The sequence below is a fragment of the Salvelinus fontinalis genome, chromosome 9, assembly GCF_029448725.1.
Source record: "Salvelinus fontinalis isolate EN_2023a chromosome 9, ASM2944872v1, whole genome shotgun sequence".
NCBI lineage: Eukaryota > Metazoa > Chordata > Actinopteri > Salmoniformes > Salmonidae > Salvelinus > Salvelinus fontinalis.
In genome coordinates this window covers 52,989,996-53,012,274 of record NC_074673.1, presented here as the reverse complement: position 1 = coordinate 53,012,274, position 22,279 = coordinate 52,989,996, and the positions used below count along the sequence as shown (strand labels likewise).

The following is a 22,279-nucleotide window of genomic DNA, read 5'->3' as shown; positions in this document are numbered from 1 at the left end:
ACGTAACGTCAAAATACCTCAAGACATGGTTTCAAGAACAAGATGAAACGAGCCACCTACGAGTCTCCACAAGCCCCATTAGAAGCGTGCGCGTCGTTTGTGACGTTGTCAGCTTCTATAGTGCAATTCAAATGCTTCTCCTTACTTGTTGGGATGCATTTTATTTTAGAGCATACAATATACTGAGAGTTTTCTTTTATATATGTTTATGTAAACCATAGGCCAATACACAGATCACGTTTCTTCCATCGTTGTATTACCACTTTAAGAGAGACACAGATCATTGGTTAAGGCAGAAATAAATAAATGTTATACTTTTACATATAAGGCGGCTAATTTCCAACACACTCAATGCTGCTGTCAAATAAATGATGTAATGACAGCCCTATTAATCGATCCCACTTCTAACATACATTTCTCTATTTTTGATTAGCATGTTTTTTTTTCTTAAACACAATTGCGGTAATGGCTGCACAACAGATTATACCTAATGGGAACGTTTAATTCTAGTTGGCAGCTCAGAAGCCAGAGGTTTTTTAACTGCCGTAAATCATGGGAAATAAAGTTGTTTGAAGAAAAAAAAAAAGGCGTCAAATTACCCGTTATTTATATGCCCCCTCCATGTGCAATACTAATAAAGGGCTACTGTATTCTGGGAGTTCTCTTCATCAAATAATTTCTGGGTAACAATTAAGTACCTTGCTGTGATTGCTTTTGACCATTTTAATTTAAAACAATTTCTGAAGCAAGCATTTTCCTAGGATTGCCTGGAAGTGGTCTGAGTAGCTGTTATTGGCAGAGATGTTTGAAATTCTTATTGGTGTAACTAATTTAGCACATGGTGATGTCTTCAGGCAGGCCAAAAGCTCCATCCAAGTTTTCAAACAGCTCTTACATTAAAAAGGCATTTTCACAGTATTATTCCAACCTCTGAGTGTACAGAACATTAGAAACACCTTCCTAATATTGAGTTGCACCCACTTTTGTCCTCAACACAGCCACAAATCTCCGGGGCATGGACTCTACAAGGTGTCGAAAGCGTTCCACAGGGATGCTGGTCCATGTTGACTCCGATGCTTCCCACAGTCGTGCCACGTTGGCTGGATGTCCTTTGGGTGGTGGACCATTGTTGACTAACACACAGGAAACTGTTGTGTGTGGAAAAACACAGCAGCGTTTCAGTTCTTGACACCAGTGTGCCTGGCCCCTACTACATTACCTCGTTCAAAGGCACTTATTTTGTGTCTTGCCCATTTACCCTCTGAATGGCACACACACAATCCATGTCTCAAGGCTTAAAAGTATATTTTTAACCTGTTTCCTCCAGTTCATCTACACTGATTGGAGTGGATTTAATGGGTGACATCAATGTTTAATAGCGGTTGGCATCCAATATGTTGCATTACTGCCCCCAACTGGAATATAATATAAATCCATTATACTTTGATACAATTTTTTTTGTGAAAAAACCCCACTACCCCATTCCACTACTTTGACCTTATCTGCTCCTGCACCATGCCAACGGCCTGGGAGGACGGGACACCACTGCTCAACACACCCTGTAAATCTTCTGAAGTCAAATGTACTTCTCTGCAGCTGCCAACATCTATTTTCAGTGATTTCTGCAGTACAGTTGAGAACCATTGCTATGAATGCTAAGAAGCCAATGTTACTGAAGTATATATCACTCATTGGCCTATCCCTCTGTGATGGCACAGATCTACTACTCACAGGGATCCTCTCAGGATCCTTGACCCATCCTCCTCTACTTTCTTCACTGCCTCAGCGTACGACAACTTCTGCACTACTCTGGCCACTTCAACCTGCCTCTTTCGCACCAGACACTTCTGATTCCCAGCAAAATGGACACCCCCTACAGTTGGCACACACAACTTTATCCATTGAAACTACACAATCCTCTGTCCTATGCCCTCCTGAACACTTCCCACAACTTGGAATCTCCCTCCTACACACTGCTGCAACCTGTCCATAAATGTTGCACCTGAGACACTGCTGTGGATTCAGCAGAAAAGCTCTAACAGACACTGATATATTCTAACATTACTTTATTGGTAAAAGACACTGACTCAAAACGACTGACTGTGACTCTTGTTTCACCACGCTCACCACCGGGTCTGTGTTGCATCAAACAGCAGGCGTCACGAACGCCAAACTTCAAATTCAATTGCTCTACCTCCACAATTAACACTACACCAGAAATCAATCACGCCTTTCAGTAGTGCCCTATTCCTAAGCACAAAACAAGAAACAGATGTTGACCAATGTTGCGTGACACAGAGCGCCTGCTCCATCTGGGCAGAAAAAACAAACATATCACAAGACCACTACAGGTTACCTTCACTGATTCAACTGCACCCAACTCCTTTCCCACCCACCCTGAAACCACAAATGGATCCACTTTCTCCACTTTTAACCTGTTAGAGGATGTGTATTAAGCTATTATATTGCCCTCGGGCTCACACATCCTACTCCGAGACACTAGTAGGGAACTGATCCTTGGTTTGAAGCCCTCACACTTTCACTGTTGCTTATGTTTTTAGTCACATTTCTTTTATAAGCTCCTCCTTAGTCTCAATGTCCTTTGCTTTTAGGTTGAATTGCTTAAACTAGACTTACTGTAGGAGTAGTTTTGTTGACGTCAGTCTATCTTTGCAACTCATCTGCCAACATCACATTAGGGTTAGGATTATGCACATACAGAAACCCCCTGAGGTTATTGACTGAGCAGCCCAAGCTAGCTGACTATTCAGGTGGAGAAATACCTTTCCCCCAACTTTCCCTTTACTCACTTCAGGTCAAGTCTAAACAAGGCCTTGGTAGGCAGTATGTCTTACAAAAGCTGAGGGTAAATTATTTCCCAACAACGACTTGTGGGTTTATAGTCCAAGTTCTAAACTGTAAATCTTTTTACGGGAACCTTGCCTTGTTTATCTTTAACTTAATTTATTTTTACAGCCACTGTCACCTCAAGGACATAACTTTTCTCAGAACTCTGGTGAAATAAAGCCTTTTAGAAGATATTATTTTAATTAGTTTGTGTGTGTGTTCAGAGGCTCCAAACAGATCAGATTGTCCATTATACAAAGCCCGGCCTCACATGGCCAATGACCACACAGCTGAGACTAACTTTCTTTTTGTGCTGTTTTTTTAGTTTGCTGATGCTGTGACTTCTACTGCAGTAGTTGTGTGCGTACAGCTAATGTTATCTTTGTTCCTACTATACTCTAGCCTTCTGTTTTTTTCTGGTTAACCAAGTGTATAGCGCAGAACAATGCCCTGTTCCTCAGAGTTGCTTATGTGAGCATTATTTCCTGCTTGGATTGAATAAGCCCAAGTCAGCAGAGGAATACATGAATGAGGAAGTCACAGGATATCATGTCACACCATGTGATTCTCATTTATCATTTTCTATACATAGAAAATAATGTCATTGTAAACATGCAAATTCGTGTTTGGTCAGGTAACCATGTTTGGGGAGGGGGAGTTTTTTTTAATATCCACAATAATAAGTATATTGTTTCACATTAGAAAGTGTGTGTGTGTGTGTGTAGCTTATGAAATGACTTTGGGAAGATAAGGTTCTACCTGTGCAATATAGTTTTCAGATCTCAGAACTGATTTGTAGTGAATTTCTCTTTAATAAGCCATTAAGGTCTTAAAGGTACCTAAAGTGCAGAGTATCAAAATCCTGAGACATTTGTAAATTTGTTTTTTTTTAGGGGGGTGCAATCGCAGATAGAACCTTATGGCTCTGAAATGTCAATCTGGGTCCAGCCATGAGGTTCTATCTGACACTTCTGAATTAGACATGTTCCGTTAAGAAAACTGTAGCTATTTGAATACATACATATAACATATGTATATTGGTAAAACATATGTATATTGGTAAAATAACACTATTTTACCAATATAAGAGTCAGAACACATAATCCAATACATTAAGAAATTAAGAATAATTACTGTCGTCCCTGAACAACGATCCAACATCATACACTAAGATTTTTGACAGTGTAGTTTTTTAATTTGCCTTCCATTATTGCTGGCTAGACTGGATTTCCCACTAGTTACTACAGCCACAAAGTCAACATTGGCTGTATAGTAAAAATTCAGGAAAATAAAAATGTGCTATTTGGTCTTAATTTAAGATTAGGGTTAGGTATTATCAGTATGGTTAAGGTTAGGTTTAAAATCACAATTTAAAGCTGCAATATTTAACTTTTTGGGAAACAATTCACTTAAATGTGTTTTATGTCTTTCATTGAACGCAAGTCTAAGAAGAGGTAGATCTGTTCTATGTGCACTATTTCTATACTTCCCGTTCTTTCAGTTTTGTTTTTGCATTTTTTACTTTCGTTTTTTTTACACCAGCTTCAAACAGCTGAAAATACAATATTTTGGGGTTATGGAAAATATGTTTCATAGCGGTTTAGATGGGACAATGATTCTCTACACTTTACTTGCTTGTTTTGTAACAAACTGAAATGAGGTGAACTATTAGAATTTTAGCAACCTGGAAATGGCTGAGTGATTTCTGCATAGTGCATCTATAAGAAAATTAATTGTAGACATAGGCAGGGTTTATGACTTTGTGGAAGTGATGACCGACTAGCCTAGACCATAGAGCACCACAATGGAGGTGCCATAACCATAAAACCTTGCGGTCAAAGAGGGAAATGGCTCCAATCGTTTTTTCACCATTCATTTTTCCCTTAGGGGATTTTAGAAACACTTAAAATAACGGCTGTGTTTCGTGTAGGCTTGACATTTTGCTAACCATGTAAATCTCTCGGACAAGGAGACTTATCAATATATTTGGCTATATTTATGCTCAGATTAGAAAATGCTAATGAGGATCAACGTAGACATCATGCAATACTACAAATCCCTGCAAACTCCTGAGCGTCATCGCTTTCTGACACCTATGCTAACTTGCCCAAGACAGTTCACAGAATTGTCCACTTAAAGAAATGTAGCCATTTTGTTCATTACTACATTTAGCTAACATTAGATAGTTAATCCAGAGATTCTTGCCTTTGCCTCGATTCGGAAGTCTCAGCCAGATCATCATGGCATTATTAGTTCTTTATGATAGCCAAATTAGCATTTAATTTCGGGGGGGGGGTAAATATTGGTGAATATATTATTAAAAGTCACTTTGTCCTAGAGTGATTTACATGGTTATCAAAACATCATTCCAGGGTAAGCCTACACAAAACACAGCCCTTATTTGAAGTGTTTCAAAAAATCCCCTAGGGGGAAAAATGAATGGTGGGAAAACTATTGGAACCATTTCCTTGTTTGACCGCTAGGTTTTATGGGTATTATTACTCATACTGTAGTACTCTATTGGCAAAGACGTGTTCTGTTTGGTCCATCTGTAATTGTTTTGGCTGGTGATTGGATTGCAGATATAACCTTATAGTCATATAGTGCCATGTTCAAATGGGTTTATGCAGATAGAACTTTATAGTTAAAAAAAAATCTTTTTGAAATCTAACTTCACAGACAGATGAAGAACCATCTAAACATCAATTATGTGACCAACTCATGTATTTATTTATTTCAAATAGAACCTCATAGTCCGAAGCTTTCATTGTTGTCTTTCTACAAAGGCAGAATAGCCCTACCTCAGCAAGAGACGAAGCTATATGTAATCTGTCAAACCAGTTATTCCCGCACACCATGTAAAATAATGTTGTTTGGCATTATGGCTATTGAATTAATGCCCTGTGTACCACGAAACATTTGAATCAACACAAGGATATCGTTTTTTTCTTTTAACGTAGGGCATTTTAGATGGGGTGCACAGATTCTCCAAATAGTTTGTGGGAGGAGCATTGGAGAGAGTCTCAAACGTTGTCCTGAATTTACGGTAACCGAGTTGATATTGTCACGTTGGCCATTATCGCTTTATGTTCTCTTACCTGAATTTTCCCGAATGTTTAGAAGGGGACATTGTTAAAGATTGAAGACAGAAAAGCCGCAGCACCACTCAGTAGGAAGGTAATTGGACAGTTTGCACTCAGAAAAGTCCGATGAATGGCTGAAGATTCCCCTATGATTGAGGTATCGATTCCGTCGCTGGAGCGAGAGGTAGACGAGTCGGGGAAATTGAGAAAGGTAAACTGTTGTAGACTTAAAAAATATCTGGATATGTGTGGTACAGTAAAGTTCAATACTTATTTTAAGGCATTCTCTTATGTTTTCCCACAACTTGTCATGCACATTTTGTTGGACAAATAAGATTTAAAAAATATTTTTTACTGCTTGGATAGGCGATATTCCACTGGTCCAGGTTTGCCATTCGTGCTGGCTGCCGCGCCATTCCTTTGCACCAGGCAAGCTAGAAGGGCACCTATTCCATAGATTTATATAGCGTATATTATATCATTTCTATCATTTTGTGAACCATTGTTGCCCTTGTGTCTTGTATTACACAAGTGTGAAAAGTTTCAGTTGTCTGTGGCAGCTTTCTCCCACTTTCCCTTAAAATATAATTTGAAAGCCCTGAGCCTCATTTGAAAAAGAGACACATAAACACAAAGTATTGCAGTTTGCATGCCAAACAAAAGGAAGCCAAGCACCCAATCTTTTTTCGAGGACAGTTGCCATAAACACAGGCTACACCCAGTGGTGGAAATAGTACCCAATGGTCATACTTGAATAAAAGTAAAGATGCCTTAATAGAAACGACTCAAGTGAAAGTCACCCAGTAAAATACTACTTGAGTAGAATTCAAAATGTATTTCGTTTTAAAAATACTTAAGTATCAACAATAAATGCTATGAATCATTTCACATTCCTTGTTAAGTAAGCAAGACAGCATGATTTAGTTTTTTAATTACGGATTGCCAGGGGCCAGTCGGGGACCCATCATTCAGGGCAGGTGGGGCTCTGAACCCCACATTTATAGATGCCATTTTTTGGGGGGGGCTTGCCTGTTTTGCATGTTATTTTGGCATTAATACGTGTCACAAAGGCCCTAACAGTTTGGGCACCGCTTGTCGCTGTTATAGTGCAATTCATGTATTGTTTAGTGTTATGTAGTGTCTTTGCTGACATGCATCTAAAAAAAATTTTTTAGTTTGCCACACCAAGATTTACATGCTAAAATCTCCACTGCCAGGGGAAAAAAGCCAACACAATACACAAATTATTTGTTTAGTGACTCCGCCAGATCATATGCTGACAACTGGCTCTGCGCGTGAGTCATTGTGCGCAATAGAACGAAGTTCTATTTTAGAGGCTGGCTATACTGACATCCACGAGCAGTTTGGAGGAAACGATTTAATAACATGTATGTGTAAATGTATTTTTTATAATGCTCTTGCACGAAATGCGGGCTGGGTTTGCTCAGCATGACAGAGGAAGTAGTGATGACCAAGTGCGTGAATTTGACAATGTTTCTGTCCTGCTGAGCATTCGAAATGTAAAGGGTACTTTTGGGTGTCAGGAAAAATGTATGGGAGTAAAAACTACATTTTTCTTTAGGCATGTAGTGGAGTAAAAATTTAAATAGTCAAGTACAGATACTTAAATGGCACTTCAAAGTATTTGTACTTAGTTACTTTACACCACTGACTACACCTAGCTGCTGGAATGACAGTTGCCAGAAGAAAAGTTGGTGTTGACAGTAGAGGTCGACCGATTATGATTTTTTAATAACGATACCGATTATTGGAGGACCAAAAAAGCCGATACCGATTAATCGGCCACTTTATTTATTTGTAATAATGACAATTACAACAATACTGAATGAACACTTATTTTAACTTAATATAATACATCAATAAAATCAATTTAGCCTCAAATAAATAATGAAACATGTTCAATTTGGTTTAAATAATGCAAAAACAAAGTGTTGGAGAAGAAAGTAAAAGTGCAATATGTGCCATGTAAGAAAGCTAACGTTTAAGTTCCTTGCTCAGAACATGAGAACATATGAAAGCTGATGGTTCCTTTTAACATGAGTCTTCAATATTCCCAGGTAAGAAGTTTTAGGTTGTAGTTATTATAGGACAATTTCTCTATACGATTTGTATTTCATATAGCTTTGACTATTGGATGTTCTTATAGGCACTTTAGTATTGCCAGTGTAACAGTATAGCTTCCGTCCCCCTCCTCGCTCGAACCAGGAACACATCGACATCAGCTACCCTCGAAGCAGCGTTACCCATGCAGAGCAAGGGGAACAACTACTCCAAGTCTCAGAGCGAGTGACGTTTGAAACGCTATTAGCGCGCACCCCGCTAACTAGCTAGCCATTTCACATCGCTTACACCAGCCTAATCTCAGGAGTTGACAGGCTTGAAGTCATAAACAGCGCAATGCTTGAAGTGGCGGCAGCGTAGCCTAGTGGTTAGAGCGTTGGACTAGTAACCGGAAGGTTGCAAGTTCAAATCCCCGAGCTGACAAGGTACAAATCTGTCGTTCTGCCCCTGAACAGGCAGTTAACCCACTGTTCCTAGGCCGTCATTGAAAATAAGAATTTGTTCTTAACTGACTTGCCTAGTTAAATAAAGGTAAAAAAAAATTTAAAAAAATAAAATGCTTGAAGTATTGCGAAGAGCTGCTGGCAGAACGCACGAAAGTACTGTTTGAATGAATGCTTACGAGCCTGCTGGTGCCTACCATCACTCAGTAAGACTGCTCTATCAAATCATAGACTTAATTATAACATAATAACACACAGAAATACGAGCCTTGGGTCATTAATATGGTCGAATCCGGAAACTATCATCTCGAAAACAAAACATTTATTCTTTCAGTGAAATACGGAACCGTTCCGTATTTTATCTAACGGGTGGCATCCATAAGTCTAAATATTCCTATTACATTGCTCAACCTTCAATGTTCTGTCATAATTACGTAAAATTCTGGCAAATTAGTTCGCAACGAGCCAGGCGGCCCAAACTGTTGCATATACACTGACTCTGCGTGCAATGAACGCAAGAGAAGTGGCACAATTTCACCTGGTTAATATTGCCTGCTAACCTGGATTTCTTTTAGCTAAATATGCAGGTTTAAAAATATATACTTCTGTGTATTGATTTTAAGAAAGGCATTGATGTTTATGGTTAGGTACAGTCGTGCAACGATTGTGCTTTTTTTTGCAAATGCACTTTAGTTAAGTCATCCCACCTTTGGCGAAGTTGGCTGTCTTTGTTAGGAAGAAATAGTCTTCACACAGTTCGCAACGAGCCAGGCGGCCCAAACTGCTGCATATACCCTGACTCTGTTGCAAGAGAAGTGACACATTTTCCCAAGTTAAAAGAAATTCATGTTAGCAAGCAATATTAACTAAATATGCAGGTTTAAAAAGATATACTTGTGTATTGATTTTAAGAAAGGCATTGATTTTTATGGTTAGGTACATTTTGGAGCAACGACAGTCCTTTTTCGCGAATGCGCACCGCATCGATTAAGTGCAACGCAGGACACGCTAGATAAACTAGTAATATCATCAACCATGTGTATTTAACTAGTGATTATGATTGATTGATTGTTTTTAAAAGAGAAGTTTAATACTAGCTAGCAACTTACCTTGGCTTCTTACTGCATTCGCATAACAGGCAGGCTCCTCTTGGAGTATAATGTAAGGCAGGTGGTTAGAGCGTTGGACTAATTAACCGTAAGGTTGCAAGATTGAATCCCCGAGCTGACAAGGTAAAAAACTGTCGTTCTGCCCATGAACAAGGCAGTTAACCCACCGTTCCTAGGCCGTCATTGAAAATAAGAATGTGTTCTTAACTGACTTGCCTAGTTAAATAAAGGTGTCCAAAAATACCAATTTCCGGTTGTCATGAAAACTTGAAATCGGCCCTAATTAATCGGCCATTCCGATTAATCGGTCGACCTCTAGTTGACAGCACTTTTTGCACCTACCTAGCACTGGGGACTTGAGTGCACTTTTTGTCTGCATTTATATAGGATACATATAATGGCATATATAGGATACATATAACATGACTGAATATACTGGCTCTAAGTTCATGGACTTGGGCAAGAAGTTTTTTGTTTTTGACTGAAAATCCCCAAACAATGTCTGAAGTCATTTACCACCGGTTTTTGTTGAGAGCTGTTGGCTTGAGAGCTGTCTGCTTGTTGGCTTGAGAGCTGTCTGCTTGTTGGCTTGAGAGCTGTCTGCTTGTTGGCTTGAGAGCTGTCTGCTTGTTGGCTACACAGGGCAGCCCAATTCTGGTCTTTTTTTCTAACAAATATCTGATGTGAAAAGATCTAATTTCACTGTAAAAAACAAGCAAAAGGAACCCCTTTGCCCAAGTCTCTGAACTTTGAGCCAGTAAATTAAGTCACGTTATATGTTGCCAAATTAAACAAAGAATACAAAACATTATGAACACCTGCTCTTTCCATGAAATAGATGGATGAGGTGAAAGCTATGCACTTGTTAAATCCAAGTTAGATGTCACTTGTTAAATCCACTTCAATCAGTGTAGCTGAAGGGGAGGAGACGGGTTAAAGAAGGATTTTTAAGCCTTCAGACATGGATTGTGTGTGTGCCAATCAGAGGGTGAATGGGCAAGACAAAGTATTGAAGTGCCTTTGAACGGGGTATGGTAGTAGGTTCCAGGCGCACCGGTTTGTGTCAAGAACTGCAATGCTCAACATTTTCCCGTGTGTATCAAGAATGGTCCACCACCCAAGTGACATCCAGCCAACTTGACACAACTGTGGGAAGCATTGGAGTCAACATGGGCCAGAATCCCTGTGGAAAGCTTTCTGCACCTTGTAGAGTCCATTCCACAACGAATTGAGGCTGTTCTGAGGGCAAAAGAGGGGGTGCTACTCAATATTAGGACGGTGTTCTTAATGTTTTGTACACTCATTGTATGCCATTTAGCAGATACTTTTATCCAAAGCAGTAATTGTATACTTTTCCTTATTGGTGGCCACGGCTGGAATCAAACCCATGACCCAGTTGAAAAATGGGTTCACGTTACACATCCCACAGCAGCTGTAGTCTTAACAGGATGACTAAATTGCCTGCCTCCATGATCAACAAACGTAAGACTGAAGTCATTTTTGACTGACACATAATTCTGCTTCGAGTCACTCATGAGCTTTTGGTGTGTGTGTGTGTTCACACTATTGTGCCAACCTGAACAGCACTTTCTGTGCAGGCTTGGATATGTTCTTTTCACATTGTCTACTCCTTTCCAGCACGAGACTAATATTGCTTGGGAAGCTAAAAGTGAGCTGAGCTGACCCTTAGCTAGTCTGATAATATAGCTGGTGCCAGTCTTCTTTTAAACAAGCAGAGGGGCATAGTCAATTATCCATTTCTTGAAATAGAGTGGGGTTCAAGAAGTGGTCCAATCATATCCCTTTCACGCCAACATGCCGACCCAAACTATTCTGTGCTGACTTGTATATTTTCTATGCACATACAGTTTGCCATTTCAAACAGGGTTCAAGCTAGTATGGTGCATGCATATCCAGGCCAGTTCAGCAAACCTTGGATGAGCTCGGCTAAGTAGTGTGAAAAGGGTCTTGCTTGTCTGTTAACTGTCTGATTTGGGGTGCTGCGTGTTCCACTCTGAGCCTTCTGCTGTGTTATGTAAGGAGGGGGCATCGGGCCCCTCTGTGCCAGGGGTTTGCAGGTGGAAATATCTAGTCCTATCTGCACACCCGCAACATTGAAAGCTCTGTGACGTAAGAGTGACCATTGACGGGATGGCGAGAAAGAGAGGATGGCCCCAGTTCTGTCTGTAAACCGGCTGTATGGCTTCAAGAACAAAGAGACCCGATATGGAAAAATGGTCTTTCCCATAAACTGATGACAATCTCTGTACTCTCATATATCCCCACGGACTCAGTGAATGTACCATCAGCTCATCTGTAGACATATAATTGCATGGGGAACATATAGTGACATTTTGTTACCTGAAATTAACGAGTTAAAGCATCAAAAGTGGATGAGCTGTTTTTTTTTAACTTGTTTACCAGTCTCGAGTGAGCAGACAAAGACTCTTTTCTTTGACAAGAAGTACCTTTTTGGGCAGATGTAACTCAATCAATTAAATCATGTGCTTCTTGTCCTGAACAGTAATTTGGTAAACGAATGAAGAAGCACAAGGTGTGCATGCGTAGGCCAGGGGAGTTATTTCATATGAAATAGGCGCTGAGGTTGAGACTGACTTCTGCAGATTAGTGAAGCAGGCTGAACATTGAGCAGAAGCAGGTACTTGTTGTTCATTGTGATACTTGACTTTGTGGAACTGACTAAACCAGTGAGTTCCTCCATAGCAGGAAGAACAGCAACTTCAGGAAAGGGAAATTTGTGTGTCATTGAGAGGAATTGGTTACTTTTAAAGCTCATGAACAGTCAGTCACATATCTTTGTCACTAAATAACCATTAATCACAGTTCAGGTGATGGTCAAAAGTCTGTATCGTCAGGGTAATAATCTTGTATTATGTAAACAGTAATCTTGAAACATCTCAAATGTATACTCTGGGCAGTGGGCACTGATTGCAGAGTATGGTAACTCTATAAAAATAACTTAACGATTTTACCAATATGATAATTAGTCAATGATCGATGATTATTCTGCTCATGAGGATCCATGTTAGATCCAGTGGCTGCCTGGATAATGGCCACAGCCCTCCTGCTCTGAGAGCTCATTCATCCATGGATTGAGGGTCATCTGTTTTGGACCATCATTGGTATGTGATGACATGGCTCCAGCCCCATCGGTCCACTGGGTCGCGAGTCGCCTTGGCAACCCAGGAATATGGAGGCCCTGTGCCTTCTTTGAACAGCTAGCCTGGTACCAGATCGGTCTGTGCTGTCTTGCCAGAGTTGGTACTTGGCAAGACAACACAGACACATCTGGGACCAGGCTACACAGCTACAGACAGTCAACATGACTGTTTGCTGAGAGAGGAGTTAAGTACTGTACTAGGCTGACCGCTCGAGTCACTGCTGATTTTAGGGTCAGCACTCTTTCGAAGTAACAGAGCGAGTGCTCAGCCAGTTACGAATAATTAAGGACCCAATGTATTTTTAGATCAAGAATAAATACCAAAAAGGTAAACTCTTTAATGTACAGTTTTTATTTATTTATTGTGTTGTATGGTTGTAGACTAGTTCATAGATTAAAATATAGCTTTAAATTAGTTATAGGGTGGCAAAATCATCCTTGTAGCAATCACTCTGGATCAACCCATGAGAGATGAGTTTAGGTGGAAAGGGGGGCATGGGCCTTTAATTATAGCCTGAATGTAGCCAGTCAGCTATATTTAACGTGAGGGCCTGGCAAAAAAAAAAGTGTGGATCAACTGCATGACTCTGCTAATCCCCATGTCAGGAGGACTCTCTGTCCTGGGTCATGTTCATTTGGCACTAAATATAAGGAAACAGACTCAAATGGGGAGGGTCTACCTGGATTGTTTTCTGCTGCATGCCCGTATGAACATGACCCTGAATACTGGATTCTAAACAGCATGTCCTGAAGCTCCAACTTTAAGTCAACAACTTCAGAGGAATATTTAGATCATAGCTTGCTGGAAATGTAGGCTAGAATTTTTGTCATTCATTGTTCACCACACCTTGTCATGTTTAGACAGAGTCCCTTCTATTCATATTTTTGAAACTCTATCCCTCTCTTTGTCAGTGGCTATTTATGTATTATTGTTAACTTGGTTTCAGATCAATTTGGAAAAGATATCCCTGTTTTCTTCATTTTAGAAAGTGGGGAAGACCAAAGGATGGCCACTTTTGTACTTGTCATTAAACCTCAGTTCTGGGTGACGAGTGTCAAATTATCAAATTACTGATTGCTAAGGATGTGCAGGTGCGCTGTAGCGGACGTGTCCTCCCATTCAGGAAGGTATAGAATGTCTTTAAGAAAGAACATTTCCACAGGTCGTACTTTTACCTAGGGTTATGGTCATTCTAGGGGATCTGTTTTGCTTTTCTTGTGAGCAGTAATGCATGTATAACTGAGTTGTTTTTGACCACGTAAAGCTGTAATATGTAACTTTTTGGTCGACCCGACCAAATGCACATAGAAATTTGAGAGAGAGATCTGTGATTCTCATTAAAAACGAGTATAAGAAGCGGTAGATACGTTCTATGTGCGAATTGTCTATGCAATCTGTTCTGAAGTTTTGTTTAAGCCCCTTTATACTTTCAATTCTGTACACCAGCTTCAAAATGCTGAAAATACTATATTTTTGGTATTTGAAAATATATTTCACAGCGGTTTAGATGATACAATGATTCTATACACTACACTGCGTGTTTTGCCACAAACTTTAAATTAGAATTTTAGCAACCACGAAAAGGCAAAGCGATTTTTGTACATCTAGTTGTTTGCCCTGTCTGTTGACAGGTCAGGTCTAGGCAAGTGCTCCTGGGTAATGTCCCAATTGTCTCTCCTGCTTCCCAAGACTGCATTTCAATCAATCAATCAAATTTATTTTATATAGCCCTTCGTACATCAGCTAATATCTCAAAGTGCTGTACAGAAACCCAGCCTAAAACCCCAAACAGCAAGCAATGCAGGTGTAGAAGAACGGTGGCTAGGAAAAACTCCCTAGAAAGGCCAAAACCTAGGAAGAAACCTAGAGAGGAACCAGGCTATGAGGGGTGGCCAGTCCTCTTCTGGCTGTGCCGGGTGGAGATTATAACAGAACATGGCCAAGATGTTCAAATGTTCATAAATGACCAGCATGGTCAAATAATAATAATCACAGAAGTTATTGAGGGTGCAGAAAGTCAGCACCTCAGGAGTAAATGCCAGTTGGCTTTTCATAGCCGATCATTAAGAGTATCTCTACCGCTCCTGCGGTCTCTAGAGAGTTGAAAACAGCAGGTTTGTGACAGATAGCACGTCCGGTGGACAGGTCAGGGTTCCATAGCCGCAGGCAGAACAGTTGAAACTGGAACAGCAGCAAGGCCAGGTGGACTGGGGACAGCAAGGAGTCATCATGACCGGTAGTCCTGACGCATGGTCCTAGGGCTCAGGTCCTCCGAGAGAGAGAAAGAAAGAGAGAATTAGAGAGAGCATACTTAAATTCACACAGGACACCGGATATAACAAACTGATCCTAGCCCCCCGACACATAAACTACTGCAGCATAAATACTGGAGGATGAGACATGAGGGGTCAGGAGACATTTGACCCCTTCACTGATTTTGAAAGGAAATTACTACTATAAGAAATATGGTGGGAACTCCCACAAGCCTATGTCCGCACCAACCATTTGTGTGAACGAGTCCATACTGCAGGAGAAAGGAGATATTGGGACGCACACTTGTTGTCCAATTCCTCAAGCAAAAGCTGCAAAGTTTGATAGGATTCGTTTTTATCTCCAACAGGCCTCTTCCTTCCCCTGCTGGATATCTGACTGCATTACACTGGACACTAAACTCAGGCATGATTGCAGCACGTCAAGTCCCATCTAGTTTGTGTAGAACTACCTTTTTAGAAAGGCAAACTCTCATGTGAATGGAAAGACTTACCTTTTGTACATAAATGTTTCTGTCCGATGACGAGCAAACATAATTCTATTGATATTCCTTTCCAGAAAACCAGTGTAATAGCGCAAAGCTCCGCTCTGCTCTTTTCTTTTCTAGCTCTTTAGAGTTGAGATATTGTTCAATGGAAGGAAACACTTTGTGCTCAGAAGACACAGTGAATTCCAGACCCTGCACAGAAAGGTAAAGCAATTGCTGACTCTCTGCCTCCCCTTACTTGACACCAGAATTATACAGTATCTGAATGATTAAAAAAAAATTTTTTTACACAGTATACTCTACTCTGTTGCCATACAAACCAATGGCTAACTGCTCTACAAATATGCTTACATTTCCCTGCTTGAAACATGCAAATGATGGTCGCAATGCAACGGCTTAGTTGTTGTTGCGTGATGGACATTAAGCCATTACAGGCCCATCCCCGTAATGTCATTTACAGTTTCCTCCTGCCTCCATAGCTGAAGAAGATTCTGCATCCCCCAGACTTCCCCAGCAAGAGGAGCACCCATCTGAGAACCAAGCCTCTTGAGCAGAGGAGGCAGCAGCTGGAGGACTACATTCAGGTAGAATAGCGTAGATACATGTAACACTTTACTTGACACCCAACGTCATAACTGACATAACGTGTCATAATATGGTCATAACACAGTCATGGCCAATATAATTAAACATGTTGTGACATATAACCAGCCATAAAATAATGCAATATGACACCTACATAAGGTTGTCAAAAACCACATTTATTCCAATGTGTTTTTTCCCAGCCAAGAAGTTTCCTTTCGTTTTGAAAGTTTGTTTCTTAAGTCCTTTGTTGTAATGAATTCTGTTTTACGGTCATGTTTTTTTTTCATCATATTTTAAATAACTTGCAGAAAATACACTTTGACACTGTCGTGAAGCATTATGACCATCCTGTGTCACTTTACTTGGACTAAGAAAATACACTTTATGACCCCGTCGAGAAGCATTAGGACCGTCAAAATCATTTAAGCCAGATAGGCCTATCACGTACATGCCCTTGTCAGTCATCAGTGAAAAAGACGGTGTCTTGTCCTGCTCCTGAAATTTGTGCTCAATTACAATGATGTTTTAAGATGGTCAATTTCAGAACATTTTATAGAACATAAATATATTGTTAACAAATAGGCTGTGGTGTAATGGAATGTTTTGCCTTGTGTGGTAGGTTTTGTGGGTTTTGAGACTCTTATGTAGGTGTCATAACCAGCCATAAAATAACGCAATATATGTCACAACAGGTCTAAATAGATGTCATGACAGTGTTATGACAAGTTATTTCAGCTGTAATGACATGTTATGACGCTGGGTGTCAAGTAAAGTGTTACCGTATTTACTTTATTCAGTTAGGAGGACTACATATATTAATTACATACCATGTTCAGTTACCACATTCAGGTATGAAATGTATTGAATTAATATATTGTACGTGCCATATTAGGACTTTGAAACTATATTCAGGTATGAATTGACATACAATATTTAGGTATGACTGAGGGACTATGTTCCGTATGGGCATTACCTGATGCTTACACTAGCCCCACTGGATTGCAGTCTGGGATAGTTTAAATTTTCAATAGCAGTTACTAATCTAATTTTAGACTGTGTGTGATCAAAACCATTTTCTTTGTATTTTCTACTGGCCTCTTTGTAGGATATAATTTACCAGTATGAAGAAGTCCCTCAGGTGCTGCTGGACTTCCTGCATGTGAAACATTTCCACTCTGGGAACAAAATAAGCAGCCTTGAGTATGTACCTGCCTGCCTGCCTCTGTGCCCTCACCTCAACCAGCTACTCACATCAGGTTCACTTCAATAAAGTTATCAGACAGAAAAAAAGTATACTGAATATGACATGTGTGGTTAGGAATGGAGAATCCGATGTCAGTCACGCTTGTATGATATCTGAGGTATACAGTGCCTTCAAAATATTTACACCCCTTGACTTTTTTTTATGTCACTGATCTACACACTATACCCCATGTCAAAATGGAATTATGTTTTTACAAATGTTTACAAATTAACTAAAAATTATATAAAAATAAGTATTCAACCCTTTTGTTATGGCAAGCCTCAATAAGTCACAAGTTGCATGGACTCTGTGTGCAATAATAGTGTTTAACATGGTTTTTAAATGACTACGCCATCTCTGTACCCCACACATACAATTATCTGTAAGGTCGAGCAGTGAATTTCAAACACAGATTCAACCACAAAGACCAGGGAGGTTTTCCAATGGTTCGCAAAGAAGGACACCTATTGAATATCCGTTTGAGCATGGTGAAGTTATTAATTACACTTAGGATGGTGTATCAAAGATACAGGCGTCCTTCCGAACTCTGAGGAAGGAAACCGCTCAGAGATTTCCCCATGTGGCCAATGGTGACTTTAAAACAGTTACAGAGTTTAATGACTGTAATACTAACCTAATTGAAAGAGTGAAAAGTAAGAAGCCTGTACAGAATTTTTTTTTTACATCCAAAACATGCATCCTTTTTGCAATATGGCACTAATGTAATACTGCAAAAAATGTGGCAAAGAAATTCACTTTTTGTCTAGGGGGAAATTCAACACATGACTGAGTACCACTCTTAATATTTTCAAGCATGGTGGTGTTTGCATCATATTATGGGTATGCTTATCAACATCAAGGACAAGGGAGTTTTTTAGGATAAAAATAAATGTAATTAAGCTAAGCATAGGCAAAATCCTAGAGAAACTTGTTTGTCTGCTTCCCATCAGACACTGGGAGACAAATTCACCTTTCAGCAGGACAATTACTTAACACAAGGCCAAATATACACTGGAGTTGCTTACTAAGACGACATTGAATGTTCCTGAGTGGCCTAGATACCATTTTTGCTTAAATCTATGGCAAGACTTGAACATGGCTGTCTAGCAAGGATCAACAACCAACTTGACCGAGCTTGAAGAATTTTGAAAAGAATAATGGGTAAATATTGTACAATCCAGGTGTGCAAAGCTCTTCGAGACTTACCCAAAAAGATTCACAGATGTAATCGCTGCCAAAGGTGATTCTAACTTGTATCGCCTGATACGGTTGAATACTTATCTAATCAAGATATATTAGTATTTTATTTTCCAAAATAATATTTTTTTTAAATTAGTTTGTCTTTCACTTTGACAGAGTATTTTGTGTATGTAGTTGACAAAAAAATGATAATTAAATCTATTTTAATCCCACTTTCTATAACACAACAGAATGTGGAAAACTTCAAGGGGTGTGAATACTTTCTAAAGGCACTGTACCTTATACACTGCAGTGTTTTGCAATTGAAAATGTAGAGACCCTCTATTGAATTCGGTCATGTTATATGTAGCCAATATACACATTGTACAAAACATTAAGAACACCTGCTCTTTACATGAGACTGGCCAGGTCAAAGCTATGATCCCTTACAGATGTCATGTGTTAAATCCACTTCAATCAGTGTAGATGAAGGGGAGGAGACAGGTTAAAGAGGGATTTTTTAAGACAATTGAGACATTGATTGTGTGTGTGCCATTCAGAGGGTGAATGGGCAAGACAACAGATACAAGTGTCTTTGAACGGGGTATGGTAGTAGGTGCCAGGCGCACCGGTTTGTGTCAAGAACTTCAACACTGGCAGGTTTTTGACGCTCAAGTTTCTTGACAGGTTTTTCACGCGCAACAGTTTCCTGTGCGTATCAAGAATGGTCCACCACCGAAAGGACATCCAGCCAACTTGACACAACTGTGTGACGAATTGGAGTCAACATGTGCCAGCATCCCTGTGGAACGCTTTAGACACCTTGTAGAGTCCATGACCCGACAAATTGAGGCTGGGGGCGCAACTCAATATTAGGAAGGTGTTCCTAATGTTTGGTATACTCTGTATATTGTTTAACATGGGCAAATAATAGGCTGTAATAAAAACGGTGGTTTCCTCATTTCAGATCATTTGATGATAGTGACCCTCAGGGATATGGGTGAGCTTCCCTTTCATCTTGTGAACAGCCATGTGTATTCCTCCTGTGTGCCATAGAGTACATGTCCCCCTGTACTTTGGTTTCCGAACCGGTCCTCGGGTTTATGCTCGGGCTCGGGATCCTCTGAAGTTCCACTATGATCTATTCTAACACTAGCACACCTGATTCATCTTGCCAACTCATCAGCAAGCCCTTGATTTGTTGAGTCAGTTGTCCTGGTGGATTGGTTGTCCTGGTCGATTGGCTGGGGGGGCAAAGTGAGAACGTCTGGCTTATGAGGGTTTGGGCATGATGAGCAGAGGGCAAGTGTAAATGCCATACAAAAAGATGGCAATTAAATTTATGCATAAGAAAAGTAAAATCTCAATTTAGAATGCTGAAATCTGCAAAGGTTACACTCCATATTGCAATGCACACATCTATATTGTAGCAACATACATTTTACTCGTTCAGCTCTTCGACTCACCCAGTGGTCTCTTGTCCCTCAGCTGTCAGCTGCAGCATCAGCGTGTGGTGGGATTCTGTCGTGACCCCTATCTCCTGGAGACCCCCTCAGGTACGGCAGGCCTCCTCATTGTCGTATGGTTGTTGGAGATCCTTAGACCACCCAGATGATTAAATGGGGGGGGGGCTTACACTTGAGTGTCTAAAACTAGGTAGAGAGTAAGTAGAAATGATAATGGACCTATACTGTATATTTAGAACTGCCCACCCTTGGCTTAGAGCCTATCTCCTCCTTTTGAGATCACCACACTACCATCATTGCCAGTAACATCCAGCTAGCTCAATGTTAATGTTTCCTCAGGATGGTCTCCCTTTTAAAGAGCTTGCTGAAAGCTTTCTCCGCAAATGCCCTGTGCACTAGTATTTTTGTTTACGTTTTAGTTATTGGTCGTGTTCCAGATCAAAGACAGTAGGTGGACAAAAGTATGTGGACACGTGCTGCTCGTCGAACATCCCATTCCAAAATCATGGGTATTAATATGGAGTTGGTCTCCCCCTTTGCTGCCATAACAGCCTCCACTCTTCTGGGAAGGCATCCACTTGATGTTGGAACATTGCTGCGGGGACTTCCATTCAGCCACGAGCATTAGGGAGGTTAGTCACTGATGTTGAGCGATTATGCCTGGCTCGCAGCAGGCATTCCAATTCACCCCAAAGGTGTTAAATGCGGTTGAGGTCAGAGAACTTGACTGGCCTGTACAGAGCCATCACACCAATCTCAACAAACCAGTTCTGTTTGGACCTTGCTTTGTGCACAGGGGCATTGTCATGCTGAAACAGGAAAGAGCCATCCCCAAACTGCTGCTACAACGTTGGAAGCACAGAATCATCTAGAATGTCATGTGCTGTAGCGTTAAGCTTTACCTTCACTGTAACTAAGGAGCCTAGCCCGAACCAATAACAGCACAGTTGACCGGAGAAGCTCTAGCAGGGCAGATTATTTGACAAACTGACTTGTTGGACTTTTGACGGTGCCACATTTAAGGTCACGGAGCTCTTCAGTATGGTTGATTTTACTACTGTTTGTCTATGGAGATTGCATGGCTGTGTGCTCGATTTTTATACACCTGTCGGCAACGGGTGTGGCTGAAATAGGCAAATCCACTCATTTGTAGGGATGTCCATATACATACTTTTGGCCTCAGTGTACATTGGAGTTGCCTGCCAGGATAGGTGGTATCAGCTATGCTTATATGGCGTGCAACTAATCTTGTCAGTATTGAACTTTGAATTAATATTTTACAGATCTGCCAGACATCGTCATGGATGGGGTCCTGCAGGGCTTGTACCCCCGAGACATCCGTGTCAGCTTCACAGCCTGCACAAAACCCAGCCTCCCAGAGAGACCCAGTCTGGCTCCAAGTCCAGCCCGTACCTTCAAAGCTCCAGCATTTCCCTCTATATAGTGGCAGCTCGTGCAGAAGTCCTGACACTAGGATCTGTGGATTTTAAATGGCCTTGATAATTTGGATTAATGTCCAGTGTCAGAATCGGCAACCAGTGGAGGCCCATTTGCTTGTATACTACCATACAATAGATGTTTACTTTACTCTGGGTGCTTGACTAAAGTCACAAATATAGGCCATTTGAAGGTTAAGATAAAGCGGGGTGGTTCCTGCTTATTAACAAAACTCAAGTCTGCAATTTGGTTTGTAAGCAGTTGAGTCCACCATTAACTGCCTTAACTCACTCAATGGCCTGACTATCGGTCACCTGCCAGATCAATGTCCAGATTTGTCTATCGGCTATCTACATACAACGATTTGATGCCTCACTAATAGGGTGGCAGGTAGCCTGTCAGGCCAGTAAGCGGAAGGTTGCTGACAAATGCTTTGCCCTTGAGCAAGGCACTAAACCCTAGTTTCCCCCAGGGATGCTGTACTATGGCTGATCCTGTAAAACATGCCATTGCACCTATCCAGTGTGGCAACAAACCATTGGTTTATGCATGAAAGCAAGTCTGCCTGGAATGCCAGTCTCACAATCACTGGCATTTCATATGTAAATGTTTTCCCATGTTAAGCTATATAAATGTAATACTTGCCCCAATCAAGTGGTCAGTTTGGATGTTCATAGTTTCTTGTAGGAGATTCAAGTAGAACAAAGTGCCACTTAATAAAGTAAAGTTGTCACATGCACAAGAACAGTGAACTGCTTTTCTTGCAAGCTCTAACCCCAACAATGCAGTAATCAATAACAATGTAATACTAAAAAGGTACAACATACATAAGATTGACAACACTACTAAAACATTGACAATAATT

At 40.5% G+C, this 22,279-nt stretch overlaps 1 protein-coding gene across 2 annotated transcripts; it reads left to right on the top strand.

Annotated features, from left to right (window-relative positions):
• The first annotated feature begins 5,836 nt into the window (after positions 1-5,836).
• Positions 5,837-22,206, top strand: snx22 (sorting nexin 22). Of its 2 annotated transcripts, none has more exons than XM_055934863.1 (7): positions 5,837-6,141; positions 15,625-15,708; positions 15,984-16,088; positions 17,195-17,345; positions 19,479-19,511; positions 20,000-20,067; positions 21,261-22,206. In XM_055934863.1, the coding sequence occupies exons 1-7, from the start codon at positions 6,061-6,063 to the stop codon at positions 21,465-21,467; spliced, it is 729 nt and encodes a 242-aa protein (XP_055790838.1). In that variant the 5' UTR covers positions 5,837-6,060; the 3' UTR covers positions 21,468-22,206. The 2 variants fall into 2 exon arrangements, with proteins under 2 accessions (XP_055790838.1, XP_055790839.1); XM_055934864.1 differs by having other exon boundaries at positions 5,842-6,141; positions 17,195-17,289.
• Positions 22,207-22,279: the final 73 nt, after the last annotated feature.

Coding starts and splice junctions, on each gene's coding strand:
- snx22 (XM_055934863.1), top strand. CDS start 6,061: ATGGCTGAAGATTCCCCTATGATTGAGGTATCGATTCCGTCGCTGGAG. Junction 16,089..17,194: donor AGCTGGAGGACTACATTCAG/GTAGAATAGCGT, acceptor GCCTCTTTGTAG/GATATAATTTACCAGTATGA. Junction 20,068..21,260: donor TCTCCTGGAGACCCCCTCAG/GTACGGCAGGCC, acceptor AATATTTTACAG/ATCTGCCAGACATCGTCATG.